Source organism: Ranitomeya variabilis, chromosome 7 (assembly GCF_051348905.1).
Source record: "Ranitomeya variabilis isolate aRanVar5 chromosome 7, aRanVar5.hap1, whole genome shotgun sequence".
NCBI classification, from domain to species: Eukaryota; Metazoa; Chordata; class Amphibia; order Anura; family Dendrobatidae; genus Ranitomeya; species Ranitomeya variabilis.
Genome location: NC_135238.1, coordinates 47691472 through 47717758, shown reverse-complemented (window position 1 = coordinate 47717758; position 26287 = coordinate 47691472). Strand labels below are relative to the sequence as shown.

The 26287-nt window shown below is 43.1% G+C and overlaps 1 protein-coding gene and 1 long non-coding RNA gene across 3 annotated transcripts in view; one reads left to right on the top strand and one right to left on the bottom strand.

Moving 5' to 3' along the window:
* LOC143785880 (uncharacterized) overlaps positions 1-6947 on the top strand; it is a 34531-nt gene extending 27584 nt beyond the window's left edge. The window contains exon 3 of the long non-coding RNA XR_013218133.1: positions 6812-6947. This is a non-coding gene — a long non-coding RNA (uncharacterized LOC143785880). The remainder of the gene's footprint in view (positions 1-6811) is intronic.
* LOC143785878 (uncharacterized) overlaps positions 1329-26287 on the bottom strand; it is a 36033-nt gene continuing 11074 nt past the window's right edge. Inside the window, exons 2-3 of one of the 2 annotated variants that reach the window (XM_077275017.1) lie at positions 15681-15789; positions 1329-8405 (exon numbers count right to left, since the gene is read on the bottom strand). In XM_077275017.1, the coding sequence (XP_077131132.1) occupies positions 7201-8405; positions 15681-15741 (1266 nt within the window). In that variant the 5' untranslated portion in view covers positions 15742-15789 and the 3' untranslated portion in view covers positions 1329-7200. The remainder of the gene's footprint in view (positions 8406-15680; positions 15790-26287) is intronic. The other variant, XM_077275018.1, reaches the window with a different exon arrangement.

Here is a 26287-nt window from a genome sequence, read left to right as displayed (position 1 = left end):
GTGTGTGTTCATATCCCCGTGTGTGGTGAGTATCCCTTGTCGGGGCCCCACCTTAGCAACTGTACAGTATATACTCTTTGGCGCCATCGCTCTCATTCTTTAAGTCCCCCTTGTTCACATCTGGCAGCTGTCTATTTGTCTCCAACACTTTTCCTTTCACTTTTTCCCCATTATGTAGATAAAGACAAAATTGTCTGGCGAATTGGAATGCGTGGGGTTGAAATTTCGCCTCACAACATAGCCTATGGCGCTCTCGGGGTCCAGACGTGTAACTGTGCAAGATTTTGTGGCTGTAGCTGCGACGGTGCAGATGCCAATCCCGGACATACACACACACATATTCAGCTTTATATATTAGATGGATCTATGAACAGTAGCAGCCTGCTGAAAGGGATAATAGATCGTTATATATATATTTAAATAAACCCTTGCGGCTATTTACAGACAGCCCACTGGAGGGCAGTAAATGTCTAATCAAAGAATGGAATGGATAATATAAGCAGTGGCTGTTGAAAGCTTAAAGCTGTAAAAGGAATCTGGTCTCAGAAACATCTCTATACCTGAGGTTAGATACTGAAGTAATATGCAGTGTGGAAGGAGGACTGTACCAAAACCCTGCGCCCGACGAGCACCGTTTCGCTATTCAGCTTCTTCACAAAGGGGGCTTTTCACCTCCAGAAATTGGGCCTGTTGTTTTCATAGGTCCCCCGAGAAGTCATGAAAGATTGTGGCATTATCATGCTTGATGGGGCTTTTTCGTGTCGACAAGCGTAGAGCGGTATCTCGGGCCTTACAATTTAGAACACATGCAAGGAATGGACGTGGAGGGCACCGGGTGGGAGAGATCTGGTTGGGATTCTATGCTCTTTCTACCGCAAACTTGAAAATTTGTCCCCGAGTGTGTCCTTGAGCTACTCCTCCAGAAAACACTCAGGTTGTTGCGCTTCTGTTCACTCTGGTAATCTGATGATGCGCAAATTATTGCGGTGCAGATGATTTTCCAAGTCATCCGCTTTTTGACGCCAGGCGTTTATTGATCCCGAGTAGTGATGAGCGAATATACTCGTTGCTCGAGTTTTCCCGAGCACACTCAAGTGTGGTCCCTGAGTATTTATTAGTGTTCGGAGATGTAGTTTTCATCGCCGCAGCTGAATGATTTACAGCTACTAGCCAGGCTGAGTACATGTGGGGGTTGCCTGGTTGCTAGGAAATCCCCACATGTAATCAAGCTGGCTAACAGATGTAAATCATTCAGCTGCGGCGATGAAAACTAAATATCCGACCACTAACAAATATTCTGAGACCACCCGAGCAACGAGTATCCTCGCTCATCACTAATCACAATGTTTCATGAGCTGTACACTTTTTTTTTCGTGAATCATCTTTTCTTGTAAAGCAAAATTGTCAATTTTGGCAACTTCTCAGAAATCTCACAAAAATAGGGGAGTCCTGTCCAACCTCGCTGAATGTTTTTCTGTATGTGATATTGGGTTGTCCCATCATTAGAGCTCTGGTATCTAAGAATATCTAGGGTGCGTGGAGGGGCGATAACTGAAAATGAGGTGCGGCTGAGCAACGAGTATATTCACGCATCACTAATCCCGACACTTTTGTTCGTTTAGTGACCATCCACCCTGTCCTCCAAGCTCCACAACCTATTTTCGGCCTCTGTTATACAGCCTCTCAGAGCCTGCATATCTTGCCGGAGAAACCCCACTTCAGAATGTACCTCCTCAATCTTCCCTGATAGGGATGTTTTACAGCTAGAGATAGCGTGTAGAAGCTGTTCAGTTACTTGCTTCAGAGTCATATCCTCTTGATTTTCATTCCCCTCATTCTCGCTTATTTGAGATCTGCTCTGGTCTGTATTGTTAGCTGTTGAGGTGTTGTTCCCTTGAGGCACGGGAAAGTCAGCTTGTTCAGTCCTGGCATATTTCTTAAGCTTTTCTGCCAGATTAGAACTCTTCCCAGGACTCATTTTGTAGGCGGTGTGAGCAGTCTTTTAATAAAGTGAGTTCAGTTAACCCCTTAATCCCATATGACGTACTATCCCGTCAAGGTGACCTGGGACTTAATTCCCAGTGACGGGAGAGTACGTCATATACGATCGGCCGCGCTCACGGGTGTCAGCTGACTATCGCAGCTGACATCCGGCACTATGTGCCAGGAGCAGTCACGGACCGCCCCCGGCACATTAACCCCCGGCACACTGAGATCAAACATGATGTACTCACCTTGTACCGAGCGTCTCCTCCCTGCAGTCCCCGGATCCAAAATTGCCGCGGGGCTGCATCCGGGTCCTGCAGGGAGTAGTTCCGGGTCCACAGCAGGCGCTGGAAAGCCTGCACTGCTGTATGTGACAGATCGCCGATCTGTCAAACTGTCAAATCGGCGATCTGTGATGTCCCCCCCGGGACAAAGTAAAAAAAAAAATTTCCACATGTGTAAAAAAAAATATATTATTCCCATAAATACATTTCTTTATCTAAAAAAAAATCAATAAAAGTACACATATTTAGTATCGCGACCCAACCTATAAAACTGTCCCACTAGTTAACCCCTTCAGTGAACACCGTAAGAAAAAAAAAAAAGCCAAAAAACGCTTTATTATCATACCGCCAAACAAAAAGTGGAATAACACGTGATCAAAAAGACGGATATAAATAACCATGGTACCGATGAAAATGTCATCTTGTCCTGCAAAAAAGAAGCTACCATACAGCATCATAAGCAAAAAAATAAAAAAGTTATAGTCCTCAGAATAAAGCGATGCCAAAATAATTATTTTTTCTATAAAATAGCTTTTATTGTATAAAAGCGACAAAACATAAAAAAATGATATAAATGAGGTATCGCTGTAATCGTACTGACCCGAAGAATAAAACTGCTTTATCAATTTTACCAAACGTGGAACGGTATAAACGCCTCCCCCAAAAGAAATTCATGAATAGCCGGTTTTTGGTCATTCTGCCTCACAAAAATAGGAATAAAAAGTGATCAAAAACTGTCACGTGTCCGAAAATGTTACCAATAAAAACGTCAACTCGTCCCGCAAAAAACAAGACCTCACATGACTCTGTGGACCAAAATATGGAAAAATTATAGGTCTCAAAATGTGAAAACGCAAAAACTTTTTTGCTATAAAAAGCGTCTTTTAGTGTGTGACAGCTGCCAATCATAAAAATTCGATATAAAAAACGCTATAAAAGTAAATCAAACCCCCCTTCATCACCCCCTTAGTTAGGGAAAAATAAAATTAAAAAAATGTATTTATTTTCATTAGGGTTAGGGCTGGAGCTAAAGTTAGGGTTAGGGCTAAAGTTAGGGTTGCGGCTAAAGTTAGGGTTGGGGCTAAAGTTAGGGTTTGGATTACATTTACAGTTGGGATTAGAATTAGGGGTGTGTCAGGGTTAGGGGTGTGGTTAGGGTTACCGTTGGGATTAGGGTTAGGGGTGTGTTTGGATTAGGGTTTCAGGTAGAATTGGGGAGTTTCCACTGTTTAGGCACATCAGGGGCTCTCCAAACGCGACATGGCGTCCGATCTCAATTCCAGCCAATTCTGCGTTGAAAAAGTAAAACAGTGCTCCTTCCCTTCCGAGCTCTCCCATGCGCACAAACAGGGGTTTACCCCAACATATGGGGTATCAGCATACTCGGGACAAATTGGACAACAACTTTTGAGGTCCAAGTTCTCTTGTCATCCTTGGTAAAATAAAAATTTGGGGGGCTAAAAATCATTTTTGAGGGAAAAAGATTTTTTATTTTCACGGCTCTGCGTTGTAAACTGTAGTGAAACAGTTGGGGGTTCAAAGGTCTCACAACACATATAGATACGTTCCTTGGGAGGTCTAGTTTCCAATATGGGGTCACTTGTGGGGGGTTTCTACTGTTTGGGTACATCAGGGGCTCTGAAAATGCAACGTGACGCCTGCAGACCAATCCATCTAAGTCTGCATTCCAAATGGCGCTCCTTCCCTTCCGAGCTCTGCCATGCGCCCAAACAGTGGTTCCCCCCCACATATTGGGTATCAGCGTACTCAGGACAAATTGGACAACAACTTTTTGGGTCCAATTTATCCTGTTACCCCTGTGAAAATACTAAACTGGGGGCTAAAAAATAATTTTGTGAAAAAAAAAAAAGAATTTTTATTTTCACGGCTCTGCGTTATAAACTGTAGTGAAACACTTGGGGGTTCAAAGCTCTCAAAAAACATCTAGATAAGTTCCTTAAGGGGTCTACTTTCCAAAATGGTGTCACTTGTGGGGGGTTTCAATGTTTAGGCACATCAGGGGCTCTCCAAACGCAACATGGCGTCCCATCTCAATTCCAATTTTGCATTGAAAAGTCAAATGGCGCTCCTTCCCTTCCGAGCTCTGCCATATGCCCAAACAATGGTTTACCCCCACATATGGGATATCAGCGTACTCAGGACAAATTGCACAATTTTTAGGGTCCAATTTCTTCTCTTACCTTTGGGAAAATAAAAAATTGGGGGCGAAAAGATCATTTTTGTGAAAAAATAAGATTTTTTATTTTTACGGCTCTGCATTATAAACGTCTGTGAAGCACTTGGTGGGTCAAAGTGCTCACCACACATCTAGATAACTTCCTTAAGGGGTATACTTTCCAAAATGGTGTCACTTGTGGGGGGTTTCAATGTTTAGGCACATCAGGGGCTCTCCAAACGCAACATGGCGTCCCATCTCAATTCCAGTCAATTTTGCATTGAAAAGTCAAATGGCGCTCCTTCCCTTCTGAGCTCTGCCATGCGCCCAAACAGTGGTTTACCCCCACATATGGGGTATCAGCGTACTCAGGACAAATTGTACAACAACTTTTGGGGTCCATTTTCTCCTGTTACCCTTGGTAAAATAAAACAAATTGGAGCTGAAATAAATTTTGTGTGATAAAGTTAAATGTTCATTTTTATTTAAACATTCCAAAAATTCCTATGAAACACCTGAAGGATTAATAAACTTCTTGAATGTGGTTTTGAGCACCTTGAGGGGTGCAGTTTTTATAATGGTGTCACACTTGGTTATTTTCTATCATATAGACCCCTCAAAATGACTTCAAATGAGATGTGGTCCCTAAAAAAAAAAAATGGTGGCCTTAGGCAATATAGGACTTTGCTCACTGGTTGGGGCATTCTATATTCCTTGTTAACAGCCTGGTCAATTTATTTGCAATGCCTGTGTTTTTTTATGAACTGTGGGACCTGTGACACTCAGCCTATGTCTATTGTTTGATAGAGTTATAAGGCTTGCTATCAGTTCCTTATCACAAGGCTTAAACCATGTGCACACATTCAGTATTTTTCACGTTTTTTTTTCCGCTATAAAAACGTGATAAAAACGCTTACATATGCCTCCTATTATTTACAGTGTATTCCGCAGTTTTTGTGCAAATGTTGCATTTTTTTCCGCGAAAAAAATCACTTCGCGGAAAAAAAAGCAACATGTTCATTAAAAATGCGGAATTGCGGGGATTCCGCACACCTAGGAGTGCATTGATCTGCTTACTTCCCGCACGGGGCTGTGCACACCATGCGGGAAGTAAGCAGATTATGTGCGGTTGGTACCCAGGGTGGAGGAGAGTAGACTCTCCTCCACAGACTGGGCACCATATAATTGGTAAAAAAAAAAAGAATTAAAATAAAAAATAGTCATATACTCACCTTCGTTGGCCCCCGGAGTGTTCCCGCCTCTCACCGCTGCCGCTTCAGTTCCTAATAGATGGTGTGGTGAAGGACCTGCGATGACGTCGCTGTCTTGTGATTGGTCGAGAGACCGGTCATGCGACCGGTCACGTGACCGCGACACCATCGAAGGTCCTGAACCACCCCATCTATAGGAACGGACGCCGCTGAGGATATCGGCTGTCTGCAGAGGGTGAGTATAACCATTTTTTTTATTATTTTTAAACATTCTATCTTTTACTATAGATGCTGCATAAGCAGCATCTATAGTAAAAAGTTGGTCACACTTGTCAAACACTATGTTTGACAAGTGTGACCAACCTGTCAGTCAGTTTTCCAAGCGATGCTACAGATCGCTTGGAAAACTTTATCATTCTGCAAGCTAATTACGCTTGCAAAATGCGAAAAAAAAAATGCAAAAAAAAAAATGCAAAAAAAAAAAAAATGCGGATTTCTTGCAGAAAATTTCCGGTTTTCTTCAGGAAATTTCTGCAAGAAATCCTGACGTGTGCACATACCCTTAATACAGCTTACCTGGGTGCCTGCTGAGTGTCACAATCAAAGTTTTCCACTGCCAGTGAACTAATCTCTGGGAGGAGGTTGAGAGAATCTCCTCACTGAATCAAGATCCCTCCTTAGGCTAGGTTCACACTGCGTTAGTGCAGTCCGTTTAACAGATATGTTGAATGTACTGCACTAACGCAAGTGCCTGCGCTTGCTTAGCGCTAGCGCAGATGGAGCTCCAGCTAGCTCCATCTGCGCTAGCAGTGACGGACCCGGAAACGCTGCAGCCCGCTTCTCAGGTCCGTCACTCAAATGACGGCACATCGCTAGCGCACGCCCATTGTGGGCGTGCGCTAGCGATGCGTTCGCCATTGAAAGTAATGGCTGCGTTAACGGACTACGTTACACCGCGTTATAACGTAGTCCGTTAAACGGGTTCACACAACACAGTGTGAACCTAGCCGTAGCTCCTGTGTCCAGCAGAGAAACGCTGGCTGTGGGTCCCTTATTCAGGGCTCTGCACCACAGCTCCCAGGCTGTATCTGAAAAAATTCATATCCCACAGTAGGCTGTGAGCACTTTCACTCCTCTCTCTCTCTGTACCTTAGAGCGTGGACCCAAGATGGTCGTTGACACCTCCAGAGCTGTATTCTGTGTGGTTGATTTGAAGCTCCCTGCCCAACTGAGGCTGAACCTAAACAGCCCCTCTGGAGCCAGGCTAAATTCACCCCAGGATGAAGTTTACAGGCTTACCAGAGCCTCAGATGTCAGGTATGATGCAGGATAATGTACGGATGGCTGGAGCTCCTCTCAGATGCAACTTCTCAGTGTTTACATAGCCACAGCCCCGAGACAATCCATCATTATTACTACAAAAAGTGACATGTCAAATTTCAAAAATTAGGTTTGGTCACTAAAGAATTACAATGCATTCTTCCCAATGCGAGTTCTCTGATGTCTAAGAAGTTGAGATTTAGATTAAAAAATATCACACATTTCAGGACATGAAAATGGCTACTCTCCTGTGTGAACACTCATGTGTAACAAGAGTTGATTTCTGAGTAAAACATTTCCAACAATATGAACATGCAAATAGTTTCTCTCCTGTGTGCATTCTCTCATGTGTAACAAGAGTTGATTTCTGTGTAAAACATTTTCCACATTCTGAGCATGAAAATGGCTTCTCGCCTGTGTGAATTCTCTCATGTGTAACAAGAGTTGATTTCCGTGTAAAACATTTCCCACAATCTGAACATGAAAATGGTTTCTCTGCTTTGTGAATTCTCTCATGTGTAAAAAGATGTGATTTACGAGTAAAACATTGCCCACATTCCGAACATGAAAATAGCTTCTCTCCTGTGTGCATTCTCTCATGTGCAACAAGAATTGATTTCCGTGTAAAACATTTCCCACAATCTGAACAGGAAAATGGTTTCTCTCCTGTGTGCGTTATCTCATGTCTAACAAAAGTTGATTTGTCTGTAAAACATTTTCCACATTCCAAACATGAAAATGGCTTCTCTCCCGTGTGAATTCTCTCATGTGTGACAAGATGATCTTTTTTAGTAAAACATTTTCCACATTCTGAACATGAAAATGGCTTCTCTCCTGTGTGAATTCTCATATGTTTAAGAAGAGTTGATTTCTCTGTAAAACATTTTTTACATTCTAAACATGAAAATGGCTTCACTCCTGTGTGAATTCTCTCATGTGAGACAAGTTGATATTTTTTAGTAAAACATTTTCCACATTCTGAACATGTAAATGGCTTCTCGCCTGTGTGAATTTTCTCATGTCTGACAAGATGATCTTTTTTAGTAAAACATTTCCCACATTCTGTACATGAAAATGGCTTCTCTCCTGTGTGAATTCTCTCATGTGTAACAAGATGTGATTTTGTGGCAAACCATTTTCCACATTCTGTACATGAAAATGTCTTTTCTCCTGTGTGAATTCTCTCATGTGTAACAAGACGTGATTTTACTGTGAAACATTTTCCACATTCTGAACATGAAAATGGCTTCTTCCTTGTGGGAGCTTTTTTATTTCCCACACTTCTTCTGTGACTTTTATTTTGTTTAACAGTCTGTGATGAATTAGGACAGTGTACTTTAAAAGGATCCATGTTTGAGATGTTGGCATCTTCTTCATATGGGTCTTGTGCAATGCTTTTTTGGATTTTGGAGCTGCTGGTACAACCATCTGTAAAGAATATAACTGATGTGATTTTTGAGTCAAAAAACCTTAATACGTATATTTATCTAAATATAAGAAAACATTAAGTAAAAAAAAATAGAAATTGCAAAGTGTGTAGCTAAGTTCTATTATTAACTGACTAAAGGTGTAATTTACATGATGTGATGATTTGACAAAGAATCAATTGTGCTAATGTTCATTCGCAATCATTGGCCAATGCAAACATCAAATAATAAAACATTTGTCATTGGTCGCATATTTTATATCTTAGAATAAAAATGATCGTTGTTGACAGCACATCATCCCCTTTGTATAAACTGAGGATATTCTGCAATCATAAAAAAGCCATGAGATAAGGAAACAAATCATCATTCCTTCATCAAAATGAAAGCTAATAAGCCCAATCACCTTCCTATACCATCAATCACTGCTTATTGATGAAATTATATTCGCCTTGCAGCCACTCGATTTTATTCTTCAGAAGTAGTGGGATGTAGCAGTCACCTCTCTGTTATAGCTCCATGCACCACCTCAATGACTTTAACCCCTTAACCCCCAGAGCTTTTTTTCAGTTTTGCGTTTTCATTTTTCGCTCTCCTTCCCAGAGCCATAATTTTTTTTTATTTTTCCGCCAATATGGCCGTATGAGTGCTTGGTTTTTGGAGAACGAGTTTTACTTTTGAATTACACCATTGGTTTTACCATGTCGTGTACTAGAAAATAGTTAACAATTTCCAAGTACGGTGAAATTGCAAAAAAAGTGCAATCCCACACTTGTTTTATGTTTGGCTTTTTTACTAGGTTCACTAACTGGTAAAACTGACCTGCCATTATGATTCTCCAGGTCATTACGAGTTCACAGACACCAAACATGTCTAGGTTCTTTAGTATTTAAAGCGGTGAAAAAAAAAAATCCAAACTTTGTTGAAAAAAAATGCGCCATTTTCCTATACCCGTAGCGTCTCCATTTTTCGTGACCTCGGGTCGGGTGAGGGCTTATTTTTTGCGTGCCGAGCTGACATTTTTAATTATACCATTTTGGTGCAGATAAATTCTTTTGATCGCCCGTTATTGCATTCGAATGCAATGTCGTGGCGATCAAAAATAATGTAATTCTGACATTTAGATTTTTTTTCCTCGCTACGCCGTTTAGCGATCAGGTTAATTCTTTTTTTTTTTTGATAGATCGGGAGATTCTGAATTCGGTGATACCAAATATGTGTATGTTTGATTTTTTTTTTTGTATTATATTGAATGGGGCAAAAGGGGGGCAATTTCAACTTTTTTTTTTTTAATTTTTTTTTATATTTTTAAAAACATTTTTCTTTTTACTTTTGGCATGCTTCAATAGTCTCCATGGGAGGCTAGAAGCTGCCACAAACCGATCGAGTCAGCTACATAGAGGCGATGATCAGTTCGCTTTTATGTAGCTGAATTACTGACTTGTTGTTTTGAGCGTCGACCACTGAGTGGCGCTCACAGCAATCCGGCACTGACAACCAAAGAGGTCTCCAGGAGACCTCTGGTTGTCATGCTGACGAATCGGTAACCCCCGATCACGTGACGGGGTCACCGGTGTGCGTATTTCTGGCACGAGTGCAGGAAGCGGCATTTAACTAGTTAATAGAAGCAGATGAATCGCGATTCCACCCGCGGATATTGCGGGCACATGTCAGCTGTTCAAAACAGCTGACATGTCCCGGGAAAGATGTGAGCTCAGCATCGGAGCCAACATCAAAGGGAGGGATACTGACATCGGAGTACCATTACACTCAATGTCAGCAAGGGGTTAAGCGAGAAGCTGCAAGAAACATTTTAATTTCTCCTGGTAGCCGCTCTCCCAATAAAACAGCCTAACATGCTTTAAATACTATTTACCATATATATATAGTAGAGTATAAGCCGAGATTTTCAGCTAAAAAAAATTGGGCTGAAAGTGCCCCTCTCGGCTTATACTTGAGTCATGGTCGACGGGTGAGGGGGAGCGATGCCTGTCAAATACTCACCTGCTCCCGGCGCGGTCCCTGCATGTCCCACGGTCTTCGGGCACGGCAGCTTCTTCCCCTGTTCAGCGGTCACTGGTACCGCTCATTAAAGTTATGAATATGGACTCTACTCCCATAGGGGTGGAGCCGCATATTAATTACTGTAATGAGCGGTGCCACATCACCGCTCACTACAGGAAGAAGCTGCCGGCTCCCGGAGACGTGGGACATGCAGGGACCGCGCCAGAAGCAGGTGAGTATTTCATATTCACCTTTCCGCGTTCCACCGCCGCCCCGTCTTCCGCGTCCTCTGCAGTGACTGTTCAGGTCAGAGGACGCGATGACGTATTAGTGTGCGCTGTGCGCGCCGCCCTCTGCTTGAACAGTCAGTGTGGAGAGACGGGACGCTGAGGAGCAGCGGCGAGAGGCGAGTATGTATTTATTTATTTTTTTTAGTGCAGCAGCAGCATTACATGTGGCACAATGCTATATGGGGCATCTATGGGGCCATAACTGCATGGAGCATTATATGGGGCCATAACTGCATGGAGCATTATATGGGGCCATAACTGCATGGAGCATTATATGGGGCATCTATGGGGCCATAAAGAACTGCATGGAGCATTATATGGAGCATCTATGGGGCCATAACTGCATGGAGCATTATATGGTGCATCTATGGGCCATAAAGAACTGAAAGGAGCATTATATGGGGCATCTACGGGGCCATAAAGTACTGAATGGAGCATTATATGGGGCATCTATGGGGCCATAACTGCATGGAGCATTATATGGTGCATCAATGGGCCATAAAGAACTGAATGGAGCATTATATGGGGCATCTATTGGGTCACAAAGAGCTGCATGGAGCATTATATGGAGCATCTTACGGGGCCATACTGAACTGTATGGAGCATTATATGGGGCTCCTGATTCAATATGGATATTCAAAAACACTTAACCTACTGATGTCTCAATTAATTTTACTTTTATTGGTATCTATTTTTACTTTTGACATTTACCGGTAGCTGCTGCATTTTTCCACCCTAGGCTTATACTCGAGTCATTAAGTTTTCCCAGTTTTTTGCTGCAAAATTAGGGGGGTCGGCTTATACTCGAGTATATACGGTACTTACAGATTACCAATATACCTGCAGGTAAATCGCATTTTTGTAGCTGACAGGTTATCTTTAGAGGTTCATTTACACAGGCAGGTAATGACCTGTAACAAGCACTGATTCATGATATGGGAGCAGCTTTGTTCTCTCTCCCCATAGATAATAGATGAATGATTGGCCGGACCGTCATGGCTATGGTGGATTTCAGAGACAGTGCGGTCAGAAGGCTCAGGTACAAGTAATGTCTGTACTAACATCTCTAATTACATGTCTATGTCTGTGGTCTGGACTGTTTTAGAATAATAAAGCAAAATTGGTTTCCATATTGCATCCTCTGGTGTGTGCTGTGGAAATCTATATCCATCTATCTAATGAGTGCATGTGTGTGGGCAACCAATCACTAAGCACGTGTGTGTGTGTATCAGCCACGCCCACTCCACATAGCAACCAATCACTAAGCAGCTTTCATTTCACCAGAGCTGTTTATAAGAAGCTGAGCTGTGATTGGTTGCTATGAGCAACAGTTTTCCTTGTGGACAGTTGTGGTAACAGAGGCCTATTATTCTTATCATTTCTATGGTGTTATTGTCCCTCTGTAAAGCTGGAAATAATTTATTACCGTGCTGACACAGACTGCAGGGGGAGCCCAGTATCACACAGGATATAATTAGATACACGGCTCAGCAATCAGTATCACAAAGGAGAGGATTAGATACACGGCTCAGCAGACAGTAAGGCCATGTTCACACGTTCCTGATTTCCCTGCTGTTTTTTCTGCACTAAAAACCGCAGCTCTTGGCAGAAAACGCAGGTGCGGTTTTTGGTGCGGTTTTTAGTGCAGTTTTCTCTGCAGATTGTCTGTGTTTGACACAAATAAAGCTTTAACTGCAGTGGGGGAAAAAAAAGAAATGATGTAATTTCCTTGTCCAACCCTTTTCTTCTTCCATCCTCCATTTTGGGACTAAACACCAAAATGAGTGGACGTGTTTTGAATGACAGCGCTCCGCAGAGTGCTGAGCGTAGGCCAGATCACAGCCCGTGGATCCAGCTCTATCCAGCTATTTAAGTGCCACGTATTTAAGTGCCACGTATCACGTATTTCAGTGCCACGTATTTAAGTGCAACGTATTTAAGTGCAATGTATTTAAGTGCCACGTATCACGTATTCAGTGCCACGTATTTAAGTGCCACGTATCACGTACTCAAGTGCCATGTATCACGTATTCAAGTGCCACGTATTTCAGTTGCACTTATTTTTGCTATTGTAAGGTGGCATTAATCCCAGTTAATAATGGAGAGGCGTCAATAAGACGCCTATCCATTATTAATGCTATTAAATTGATTAAAAAAAATATAGGGGGACCCCCCCCCAAAAAAAAAAAAAAAAAAAAAAAAAAAGACATATGGTCCCCCTATATTTTTAGGCCAGAAAGGCTAGGCAGACTGCTGCGGGCCAATATTTGTGGCCTGGGAAGGGGTTAAAATACCCATGGCTGTTCCCAGGCCATGAATATGAAGCCCACAGCTGTCTGCGTAGCCTTTCTGGCTCAGAAATAAAGGGAGAGCCCCCCCCCAAAAAAAGTGTTGGGGTTCCCCTATATTTTTAGGCCAGAAAGGCTACGCAGACAGCGTGGGCTTACATTCATAGCCTAGGAAAGGGGCCATGGATATTTGCCCCCCCCCCCCCCCCCCCCCGGCTACAAATATAAGCCCGCAGCTGCCCCAGAAAAGGCGCATCAAAATGATGTGCCAATTCCGGCACTTAGCCCCTCTCTTCCCACTCCCTGTAGCGGTGGGATATGGGGTAATGAGGGGTTAATGCCACCTTGCTATTGTAAGGTGGCATTAAGCCCGGTTAATAATGGAGAGGCGTCAATAAGACATAACACTATAAAAAAAATATTTTAATGAAATAAAGACACCCACTTTTTGACCATATTTTATTGTACGCTCAATCCGTCCTGAAGACCCTCGACCTGAAAAAGACGCAAAATAAAAAAAACAAATTCATACTCCCTGGCCCTGTCCGCAGAAATCCATCGAGGGTCCCACGAAGATCTTCCATGGAGAACAGACACATCCAGAGATATGTCTGCTCTCCACGGCTGCAGCAACACACTGACAGGAGCCATAGTTCCTGTCGGTGTGTCACTGCGCATGCGCGAGCGAGTTTACAGGCGGTCATTGACCCCGGCACTCTCGCTTAACGGCAGTGCTGCGTGGGAAAGTTCAACACAGCTGTACTGCCGTTAACCGAGACGCCGGAGCCATTGAACTCCGGAACAGTACGCGATACACTGCTAGGAGCTTCGCTCCTGGCAGTGTATCGCCGGAGAGCAGCCGATCGGCGTGGGACACTCGTTTTATGGATTCTGCGGACAGGGAGTATGAATTTGATTTTTTATTTTGGGATTTTTTCTAGGGGATCGAGGGCTTCGCCTACCAGTGTGCTGTTGGTGAGTATATACTCTGTGTTATATGTTGTATGTACTGTGTGTCATGTATGTGTATTGTGTGTGTTTTGTGTAACTTTACAACTGTGCTAAGTCGCCGGACACAGGGACAACTCTCCCATGTAGTCCCATACGGCGACTTAGCACAATGGTGGCACTAGCGTCGCATGGGGACACACACACATACACATACCAAATCTATCAAACGGCCGACATCGATCCCCATGCGACGGTATGCCTCCATGTCTCTTCGGGATACAGGAACACACTCCGCCCACGCACTTCCGCCCGCTTCCCCGCACTTCCTGCTGCAGCGGTTTCTCCACCCATAACCGCAATAAAACCCGCAGATATATTTTTGATCTGCAGGTTTTACTGCGGGTTTGACCTCACAATGGAGGTCTATGGGTGCAGAACCGCTGCAGTTCCGCACAAAGAAGTGACATGGTCCTTCTTTTTTACCGCAGCTATTCAGCGCGGCTTTTTTAGTGAATTTCAGCATCATGTGCACAGCGTTTCCTGTTTTCCATAGGGTTACATTGTACTATACCCTGCATGGAAAACAGCTGCGGACCCGCAGCGGCAGAATCGCGGCGGTTCCGCAGTAAAAAACGCATTGTGTGAACATGGCCTAACACAGAATAGGATTAGATATACAGCTCAGCAGACAGTAGCACACAGGACAGGATTAGATACACAGCCCAGTATCACACAGGATAGATTAGATACACGACTCAGTAGACAGTATCACACAGGACAAAATTAGATACACAGCTCAGCAGATGGTATCACACAGGATAGGATTAGATACACAGCTCAGCAACAGAATGTGCCAAAGGAGAGGACCTTTTCATTCCAAGAATTCCTCTCATTCCATCTGAATTGACTTGACTTTAAATCGACTTGATCGTTGGCAAGTCGTTGTGTGGTCGCTGGGGAGCTGTCACACAGACAGCTCTCTCCAGCGACCAACGATCAGGGGAAAGACTTCGGCATCGTTGAAACTGTCTTCAACGATGCCGAAGTCCTCTGCAGCACCCGGTTAACCAGGGTAAACATCAGGTTACTAAGTGCAGGGCCGCGCTTAGTAACCTGATATTTCCCCTGGTTACCATAGTAAAAGTAAAAAAAAAAAAACTACATACTCACCTTCTGATGTCTGTCACGTCCCCCGGCGTCCACGCGCTGCTGCAGAGAGCTTTCCCTGCACTGATTGTGTCAGCGTCGCCAGCAGTGACATCACCGCTGTGCTCTGCTTTACGGCCGGCCGGCGCTCACACAGTCAGTGCAGGGAAAGCTCCCTGCAGCAGCGAGTGGACGCCGCGGGACGTGACAGACATCAGAAGGTGAGTATGTAGTGGTTTTTTTTTTACTTTTACAATGGTAACCAGGGTAAACATCGGATCCAGATCGCTGCTGCGTGTCAAACACAACGAGATCGCTATCCAGGACGCTGCAACGTCACTGCAACGTCACGGATCGTTGTCGCTCTCGTTGAGTGTGACGGTACCTTAAAATCTATATTATAGATACACAGCCAGTCTTATTACATATTGCGCCATTACATTGTCAGCCCTATATAATCTGTATTTTAGCTGAATAGGGAAATCTATGGCCAAAAAAGCTGAGAAAACACATAACATCAAACTTCAATTGTCCAGTCCGGTCAATGAGGAGAATGTGACTATTCTCTATTTAGTGGTGACTCCTCACTGGGGCAGTTACCTGTAGGAAAGTCCTCTTTGCACCACTCATCAAACCACACATCACTTTCTCCTTTCTCCATTATGGCTTCAGCTTTGATATTCTTCAGATATTTGCCTGGATGTCAAAGCTGTGAAAGTAATAATGTAAAAGTCAGACAGAAAGAAAACTCACATGGAATGTTCTAGATGGAGGCTTTTACTACAAGCTCATGGGGCACCTAAGTCGCCAAAAGATGCTGACATCTCCGCCTCCTATAAAAAGTCATTTCCTTCATTAAGCTCTTAGTGATCGGGCCAAATTTTTGAATTCTGATCAATGTCACTTTATGGGGTAATAACTCTGGAATCCTTCAACAAATCCCATGAATTTGGGAATGTATTTTAGTGGCACATTATAAATTATAATAATGATACATTTAGATTGATACGTTTTGTGTTTATTTATAAAAAATACCGTAATACAAATTTGACAAAAATATAAAAAAAATAGCCATTTTCAAACTTTGAATGATTATTCCTTTAACCCCTTTGCGCCATGCGCCGTACTAGTACTGCGCTGCCGACACTGCATTTGTGCCAGCCGCAGTACTAGTACGGCGCACCGATCACCGCGGTCTCGCGCTGAGCGCCGCGGTGATCGGGTGCGGGTGTCAGCTGTATTATGACAGCTGACACCCCGCAGCAATGCCCACGATCGGCGCTAGCGCCGATCGCGGGCATTTAACCCCTCTGATGCCGCTGTCAGTAGTGACAGCGGCATAGAGGGGGATCGCGCAGGGACGGGGGCTCCCTGCGCTCTCCCACTGTAGCAGATCGCGTTGCTCCGGTCATCGGGAAGGAGTCCCCGGATCCAAGATGGCCGCGGGACTCCTTCCGGGTCATGAAATGACCTGGCTAGCCGGCGCCTGCTGAGAGCTGCTGAGAGCTGCTGAGAGCAGGTGCCGGAAAGCCTCCTGAACTTGCCTGTCAGAACGCTGATCGGACAGAGTGCTATGCACACTGTCAGATCAACGATCTGATCTAATGCAGTGATGTCCCACCCTGGGACAATGGTAGAAAGTAAAAAAAAAAAAAAAATAGAATGTATAAAAAAAAAACAAATCCCCAAATAAAGAACAAAAAAACATTTCCCAGTAAATCCATTTATTTATGTAATTAAAAAAAAACAATAAAAGTACACATATTTGGTATCGCCGCGTCCGTAACGACCCGCTCTATAAAACTATCTCACTAGTTAACCCCTTCAGTGAACACCGCAAAAAATAAAAATAAAAAACAAGGCAAAAAACAACGCTTTATTATCATACAGACGAACAAAAAGTGGAATAACACGCGATCAAAAACAGTTATAAATAACCATGGTACCACTGAAAGCGTCATCTTGTCCCGCAACAAAAAAGCCGCCATACAGCATCATCAGCAGAAAAATAAAAAAGTTATAGCTCTCAGAATAAAGCGATGCAAAAACAATTATTTTTTTATATAAAACAGTTTTTATTGTGTAAAAGCGCCAAAACATAAAAAAATTACATAAATGAGGTATAGCTGTAATCGTACTGACCTTAAAAATAAAGCTGCTTTATCAATTTTACCACACGTGGAACGGTATAAACGCCCCCCCTAAAAGAATTTCAGGAATTGCTGGTTTTTGTTCATTCCGCCTCCCAAAAATCGGAATAAAAAGCGATCAAAAAAATGTCATGTGCCCGAAAATGGTACCAATAAAAACGTCAACTCGTCCCGCAAAAAACAAGATCTCACATGACTATGTGGGCCAAAATATAGATAAATTACAGCTCTCAGAATGTGGTGATGCAAAAACTATTTTTTGCAATAAAAAGCGTCTTTTAGTGTGTGACGGCTGCCAATCATAAAAATCCGCCAAAAAACGCTATTAAAGTAAATCAAACCCCCCTTCATCATCCCTTAGTTAGGGAAAAATAATACAATTTTAAAAAATGTATTTATTTCCATTTTCCCATTAGGGTTAGGGCTAGGGTTAGGGTTGCAGTTAGAATTGGGGAGTTTCCACTGTTTAGGCACATCAGGGGCTCTCCAAACGCAACATGGCGCCCGATCAATTCCAGCCAATTCTGCTTTGAAAAACTAAAACAGTGCTCCTTCCCTTCCGAGTTCTCCTGTGCGCCCAAACAGTGGTTCCCCCCAACATATGGGGTATCAGCATTCTCAGGACAAGTTGGACAACAACTTTTGGGGTCCAATTTGTCCTGTTACCCTTGGGAAAATAAAATGTGGGGGCTAAAATATCATTTTCGTGGAAAAAAAACCATTTTTTTTTTCACGGCTCTGCGTGATAAACTGTAGTGAAACACTTGTTGGTTCAAAGTTCTCACAACACATCTAGATAAGTTCCTTGGGGGGTCTAGTTTCCAATATGGGGTCACTTGTGGGGGGTTTCTACTGTTTAGGTACATCAGGGGCTCTGCAAATGCAACATGACGCCTGCAGACCAATCCATCTAAGTCTGCATTTCAAACGGCGCTCCTTCCCTTCCGAGCTCTGCCGTGCGCCCAAACAGTGGTTCCCCCCCACATATGGGGTATCAGCGTACTCAGGACAAATTGGACAATAACTTTTGTGGTCCAATTTCTCCTGTTACCCTTGGGGAAAAAAAATTGCGGGCTAAAACATCATTTTGTGGAAAGAAAAAATGATTTTTTAATTTTCACAGTGCTACATTCTAAACTTTAGTGAAACAATTGGGGGTTAAAAGTGCTCACCACACATCTAGATAAGTTCCTTAGGGGTCTGCTTTCCAAAATGGAGTCACTTGTGGGGTGTTTCCACTGTTTAGGCACGTCAGGGGCTCTCCAAACGCGACATGGGTTCCAATCTCAATTCCAGCCAATTTTGCATTGAAAAGTCAAACGGCGCTCCTTCCCTTCCGAGCTCTGCCATGCGCTCAAACAGTGGTTTATCCCCATATATGAAGTATCAGCGTACTCAGGACAAATTGTACAACAACTTTTGTGGTCCAATTTCTCCTGTTACCCTTGGTAAAACAAAACAAATTGGATCTGAAGTAAACATTTTGTGAAAAAAAAAGTTAAATGTTCAATTTTTTTTTAAACATTCCAAAAATTCCTGTGAAGCACCTGAAGGGTTAATAAACTTTTTGAATGTGGTTTTGAGTACCTTGAGGGGTGCAGTTTTTAGAATGGTGTCATTTTTGGGCATTTTCTGTCATATAGACCCCTCAAAGTCAATTCAAGTGTGAGGTGGTCCGTAAAAAAATGGTTTTGTTGCAAAAATGAGAAATCGCTGGTCAACTTTTAACCCTTATAACTCCCTAACAAAAAAAAAAAATTATGTTTCCAAAATTGTGCTGATGTAAAGCAGACATGTGGGAAATGTTGTTTATTAACTATATTATGTGATATAACTCTCTAATTTAAAAGCATAAAAACTAAAAGTTTGAAAATTGCAAAATTTTCATAATTTGACAAATTTTTGTTTTTTTCACAAATAAATGCAAGTCATATCGAAGAAGTTTTACCACTATCATGAAGTACAATATGTCACGAGAAAACAGTGTCAGAATCACCAAGATCCGTTAAAGCGTTTCAGAGTTATGACCTCATAAAGTGACAGTGGTCAGAATTGTAAAAATTGGCCCTGTCACTTAGGTGAAAACAGGCTTCAGGGTGAAGGGGTTAATCCAGATTGTCATACCACAGAAAAACATTAATAAATAACATTTCCCTCATGTCTGCTTTACATTGGCACCATTTGTAAAATGTTATTTTATTTTCTTAGCCTTTTAGGTTTAAAAATGTAGCAGTAATTTTTAATTTTTTCAAGGAAACTTACAAAATATATTTTTTGAGGGACGTATCCAGATTTGAAGTGACTTTGGGGTCCTGTATATTGGTAAAACCCCAAAAGTGATACCATTTTGAAAACATCACCCCCCGACATATCGAAAACTGCTGTCAGGTAGTTTATTAACCCTTTAGGTGATTTAAGGAATTAATGCAAAATGGCATGACAGGAATGAAAAAGTGTATTTTTACCACCTAAATGACGCTAACTTCTGAACAGGCCGCTATAGCCGGGAGACTCTAAGGCCGCTATTTGGCCATGAATTGCCATGACAAACATCAGGATCACACAATCATGATCTCAGGATGTGGATCAGATTAAAGTGGAAGCGCCGACAATCTGATAACCATTTATATTGTTTGTGAGGTTGGAAGCATTTTTTTCTTTTTATGGCATTCATTTCTGATATGTCATGTGAGAAAAGTTGTCCACCCATTTTTTAATATTTACATGAAGCCCAGTATGGTTTGAACCACACATGTCAAATGCTGGCCTGCGGGCCAAATCTCTCCGGCAGGGTGATTATATTTGGCCCACGATGTTCGCACCAATCCCTGCCCCCTTCCCGGCATCACTCCAACTGTTCAGCATCCAGGATTCCGATACAGTTGAAGGTAATAATGAATGAGGGATCTGAGCCATAATTCTCCTTCTGCATCTGATGTCTTAGTGCAGGGGGTGCGATAATATCACTATTAGGGTATGTGCACACTTTGCGGATTCTTCTGGGGACTTTTCCGCTGCGGATTTGGAAAATCCGCAGTGCAAAACCGCAGCGGTTTTCACTGCGGATTCTTCTTCGGGTTTTCAATAGCACTTTTTTATTGGTATATGTTGAAAACCGCTGCGGAATCCGCAGAAAGAAGTGACATGCACCTTCTTTTTTTCCGCAGCGGTTCCGCAATGAATTTTCCGCATCGTGGGCACAGCGGTTTTTGTTTTCCATAGGGTAACATTGTACTGTACCCTGCATGGAAAACTGCTGCGGATCCGCAGCGTCAAATCCGCTGTGGATCCGCAGCAAAAACCGCAATGTGTGCACGAGCCCTTACACTCCCGCTGTGCAGTGCAGTGACAAGTTTCAGAGTTCTCGCTGTCGAGTCTGGAACACTGGGGAGAGCGGAGTATTTTTATTTTTAATGTGGGAAACATTATGCCATATGGAGTATTTCTTGGGGCCATTATACTGTATGGAGGGTTATGTGGGGCCATTATACTGTATGGAAGATGTGGGGCCATTATTCTGTGTGGAGGAGTGTGTGGGGCTCATTATATTGTATTGAGGACTGTGGGGCCCAATACACTGTATAGAGGATTATGTGGAGTCATTACACTGTATGGATGAGTATGTGGGGCCATTATAATGTATGGACTAAGTGCGGCCATTATACTGAATAGAGGACAATGTGGGGCCATTATATATTGAGGACTATATGGAGGTATTACACTGTATGGAGGACAATTTGGGGCCCATTATACTGTATGTAGGTGACACGCTGTGACAGACATAACAGAGGTGCCTAAAACTGTCTCTGGAACTGAGACCCTAACTATCCCTGTCTCAGGGGTTCTCTTGATGGTAGAGAGGCCTGGGTCTCCAACCTTACTATGATCTTGTTAAACCCCATGGGGCTTGGTACAGAAATGTAAGAGAAACAAGACACAAATACAAAACAGGGATAACTGAATACCACTATCATACAACAGCACTTACCAAAATAGGCAGGAGGATAAGGAAAGGGAGGAATACACAAACCATCTTATTAATTCATCAATCTAATCCCTATTCAGAGCAATACTATATTCACCATGACTGCAGTTTATGGGTTAGTCTCTATCCCTAGGATACACAGGCATCACTTTTGCTATCTAAAACTAACACATAGCTTCCCCAACAAGTTTTGCCTAACATGCTTCCTCATAGGGTTGGGGCTATACATATTTTTTTACAGAGATTATAATAGTGAGATTTAACAGGCACACTGCTGGGTGTTTTTTTTTATAATTTATGTACCACCATTTTTTAACAAGCCCTTAACTAGGGCTTATTTACCCTCTGGGTAATTTGGTATTCTGAATTTGCCATCCCTATGGGCCCCATATAATGCTCCATACAGAATAATGGCCCCATATAATGCTGCATACAGTATAATGGACCCATATATTTCTCAATACAGAATAATGGGTCCCATATATTGCTCCATTATAAAAACAAAAGAAAAACAACAAATACTCATTTCTCCCTGTTGTATTCCCCGCTGCCAGAGCTCCAGAGTCCACTGCTCCGGTCAGGTCTCCTCAGCACATTCTAAGTTCTGATTATCTGACATCTCAGCACAGAGAGTGCGCTGTAGTGACAACAACGTGACCTCTGCACTGAGACGTCTTAGATAGAATGACGCTAAGCAGACTGGAGCAGGGGACACCAGCGCGCTGGCATCGGATTCGGGCCCCCCTACCTGTAGTGCACCGAGTCCCAGAGCATCAGCTCAGCTAGCCGGGAGCAGCAGCAGGAAGGTCTGCAGCAGAATTCCGCCATTTTCTGCCACCACCCTTCAGGTTCCCACATGGCCCTTCTAGTCTTCTTCCGGGACAGGTCCTGTTTGTACTGCACATGGCAGCCTTTTTAGCGCATGCACAGTACAAACTTCAGGGATGGGGAAGGAAATTCACTGGACGGTGTTTATTTCTGCCGGATGCTACGGACAGCAGAGAAAAGCATCAGGATTTTATGGACTGTCCGTAAATTTATAGACGGTTGGCAACTAAGACCTTGATGCAAGCTCATTAATTGAGCCCACATCTCTGCCAGCAGATGATGGATGTGATATTCAGAAATCATCTGCCTCTAAAATTGCAAAAATAGAATCAAACTAATATAACGGGAGAGCTGTTTTTTTCTTCAGTACAGGAGAAGCCGCTCTTGCTACACTCCATGATATACAGATCCAAAAGAAAAACTCCAGACAGAAAATCCAGGTATAAAATAGAAATTTATCCCAGTGCGGTTAAAAAGTGAACAACATTTTCAATAACATCCAGCAATATAGTATAAATTTCCTATGCATTTCTGACTGTACACCAGTCCTTAACCCCTTCATGACCGTGGGATTTTTCGTTTTTCCGTGTTCGTTTTTCACTCCCCTCCTTCCCAGAGCCATAACTTTTTTATTTTTCCGTCAATTTGGCCATGTGAGGTCTTATTTTTTGCGGGACGAGTTGTACTTTTGAACGACATCATTGGTTTTACCATGTCGTGTACTAGAAAACGGGAAAAAAATTCCAAGTGCGATGAAATTGCAAAAAAAGTGCAATCCCACACTTGTTTTTTGCTTGGCTTTTTTGCTAGGTTCACTAAATGCTAAAACTGACCTGCCATTATGATTCTCCAGGTCATTACGAGTTCATAGACACCTAACATGACTAGGTTATTTTTTACCTAAGTTAAAAAAAAATTGCGCCATTTTCCGATACTCGTAGCGTCTCCATTTTTCATGATCTGGGGTCGGTTGAGGTCTTATTTTTTGTGTGCCGAGCTGGCATTTTTAATGATTCCAATTCGGTGCAGATACGTTCTTTTGATCGCCCGTTATTGCATTTTAATGCAATGTCGCGGCGACCAAAAAAACGTAATTCTGGCGTTTCGATTTTTTTTCTCATTACGCCGTTTAGCGATCAGGTTAATGCTTTTTTTATTATTGATAGATCGGGCGATTCTGAACGTGGCGATACCAAATATGTGTAGATTTGATTTTTTTATTGATTTATTTTGATTGGGGCGAAAGGGGGGGTGATTTAAACTTTTATATTTTTTTAACTTTTTTTTTTTTTTACTTTTGCCATGCTTCAATAGCCTCCATGGGAGGCTAGAAGCAGGCACAGCACGATCGCCTCTGCTATATAGCAGTGATCTGCTGTTCGCTGCTATGTAGTAGAAAATCAGGTGTGCTGTGAGCGCCGACCACAGGGTGGCGCTCACAGCTACCGGCGATCAGTAACCATAGAGGTCTCAAGGACCTCTATGGTTACTGTCCTGACACATCGCCGACCCCCGATCATGTGGCGGGGGTCGGCGATGACGTCATTTCCGGCCGCCCGGCCGGATGCGGTAGTTAAATGCCGCTGTCTGCGTTTGACAGCGGCATTTAACTAGTTAATAGCGGCGGGTGAATCGCGATTTCACCCGCCACTATAGCGGGCACATGTCAGCTGTTCAAAACAGCTGACATGTCCCGGCTTTGATGCGGGCTCACCGCGGAGCCCTTCATCAAAGCAGGGGAGCCGACATCGGACGGGATAGTACGTCCGATGTCGGTAAGGGGTTAATCATGGATACTAAAATTAAATAAACTCTATTGTGGTTGGGTGAAGCAATTTATTGTCAAACTACTGTTTTCTCTTTTTAAATCATAATGACAACCCAAAACATCCAAATGACGATGATCTAAAGTTCACACACCCCATTTCTTAATACCGTGTATTACCCAGTCACGGATCGTCGGTGACCTTTGGCCAGCACACGGCTATCACACGTGCAGGGGGGCTTATCTTAGTTATCCCTCTACGGCTACAATGTGATGAAAACACAACCAAGGATATTGACCTATCAATTTACCGCAGGAGCTTATTTTAGTTATCCCACTGCTGCTACAATATATCACGAACTGCAGGGATTTATGTATATCCCGCTTTTCAGTTCCGCTTCAGAACTTGCAGCTCTCCGGCGCCCCTCCTTACCCTCAGGTCAGTCAGGGAACTACACCTAGGATAATTAGTCGTCGGATGGGCTGCTTCACTGTGAACTGGCTAGCAGGCACGCTGCAGCGAGGGAATTATAAATGCTCAAGCCACAGCCAGACAATAGCTTATAAAACCATGTTCCGTCGCTGCCAGCTGTCCCCACCTCGCCCAGAACTCACTTCGCTGCCACCAGCTCAGATTTCTCAGAGAGGGGTTCGAGCCAACCCAAATTAGTAGCGTAATTAACTTCAGAGGACTTTTTAGGGTTTTAGAGCAAGGAAAATGAACTAGTAAATTTTATATTTTACTCCATAAAAGATTAGGCAGTGTTTATAAAAGGTATATAAAGATTTTACAATATGAGAAAAATTAAAGTATGTACAGCAATTATAAAAAATACAGGGATTAGATCATTTCAGGCTAACCATGCTGGTGGGCGGAGCCAGAAGTCCCAATTCATCAGGGAATCTTTCTGTAGTGAGGTCCCAGGCAAGAATGAATGCTGGGCTGACAGCCGTGCCTTATACTTGCTGGCTTGCAACATCACTAAAGGGGCTGGTTTACCTGCACCCTCCCCTAGCTGCCCGGGTGCACATTTTGGGACGAAAACTTATAATACTCCTAAATGTGCTTGTGTACCTAGCAGAATAACGGCACCCACATCACTCATCTTCTATTGAAATTAGCTTTCTAATGGGTCTACTGTTGTGAATTGGATTATTTGGCTCCCTCTTGTGGTCACTAGCGACATGACACTTTGAGTTTCTTTCCCCAGCTTGGTACCCACCTGGCTCGTTAGTCCAGGGGTGTTGCTATTTAAGCTTCCTGGATTTTCAGTCTGGTGCCTGGCATCGTTGTAATCAGTTCCTTTCTGTTTGCTCCTGTCTGCTGGTCCTGGTTCTTGCAAAATAAGCTAAGACCTGCTTCCTTATTTTTTGGTTATTTGCATTGTTCTTATTTTTTGTCCAGCTTGCACTAAATGTGATTCCTGATTTTGCTGGAAGCTCTAGGGGGCTGATATTCTCCCCCTGGGCCGTTAGACGGTTCGGGGGTTCTTGAATATTCAGCGTGGAAATTTTGATAGGGTTTTTGCTGACCGTATAAGTCATCTTACTATATTCTGCTATTAGTCAGTGGGCCTCTCTTTGCTAAAAACCTAGTTCATTCTTACGTTTGTCTTTTCTTCTTACCTCACAGTTATTATTTGTTGGCGGCTTGTATCCAACTTTTGGGGTCTTTTCTCTGGAGGCAAGAAAGGTCTATCTTTTCCCTTCTAGGGTTAGTTAGTTCTCCGGCTGGCGCGAGACGTCTAGAACCAACGTAGGTACGTTCCCCGGCTGCTGCTATTTGTGGTGCTAGGATCAGGTATACGGTCAGCCTAGTTACCACTGCCCTATGAGCTGGTTTTTTGTGTTTGCAGACTTGGTAATAACTTCTGAGACCCTCTGCCATTGGGGTCATAACAGTATGCCAGGCCCAAGGTGAATGTTTAATGCATTGCAGAAGTGGGATAATAAGAAAGGAAATTCTGAGTTTTTTTTTTTCTCTTTCTTCCTCCCCTTTACCTCTGAGTGGCTTGAGCTTGCTGCAGACATGAATGTCCAGACTTTGATTACTAGTGTGGATCAGCTTGCTGCTCGTGTGCAGGGCATTCAAGATTTTGTTACCAGTAGTCCTATGTCTGAACCTAAAATACCTATTCCTGAACTGTTCTCTGGAGACCGACTTAAGTTTAGGAATTTCAGGAATAATTGTAAATTGTTTCTATCTCTGAGACCCCGTTCGTCTGGAGACTCAGCTCAGCAAGTTAAAATTGTTATCTCTTTCTTGCGGGGCGACCCTCAGGATTGGGCCTTCTCGTTAGCGCCAGGAGATCCGGCATTGGCAAATATTGATGCGTTTTTTCTGGCGCTCGGGTTGCTTTACGAGGAACCCAATCTTGAAATTCAGGTAGAAAAAGCCTTGCTGGCTATCTCTCAGGGCCAGGATGAAGCTGAAGTGTATTGCCAAAAATTTCGGAAATGGTCCGTACTTACTCAGTGG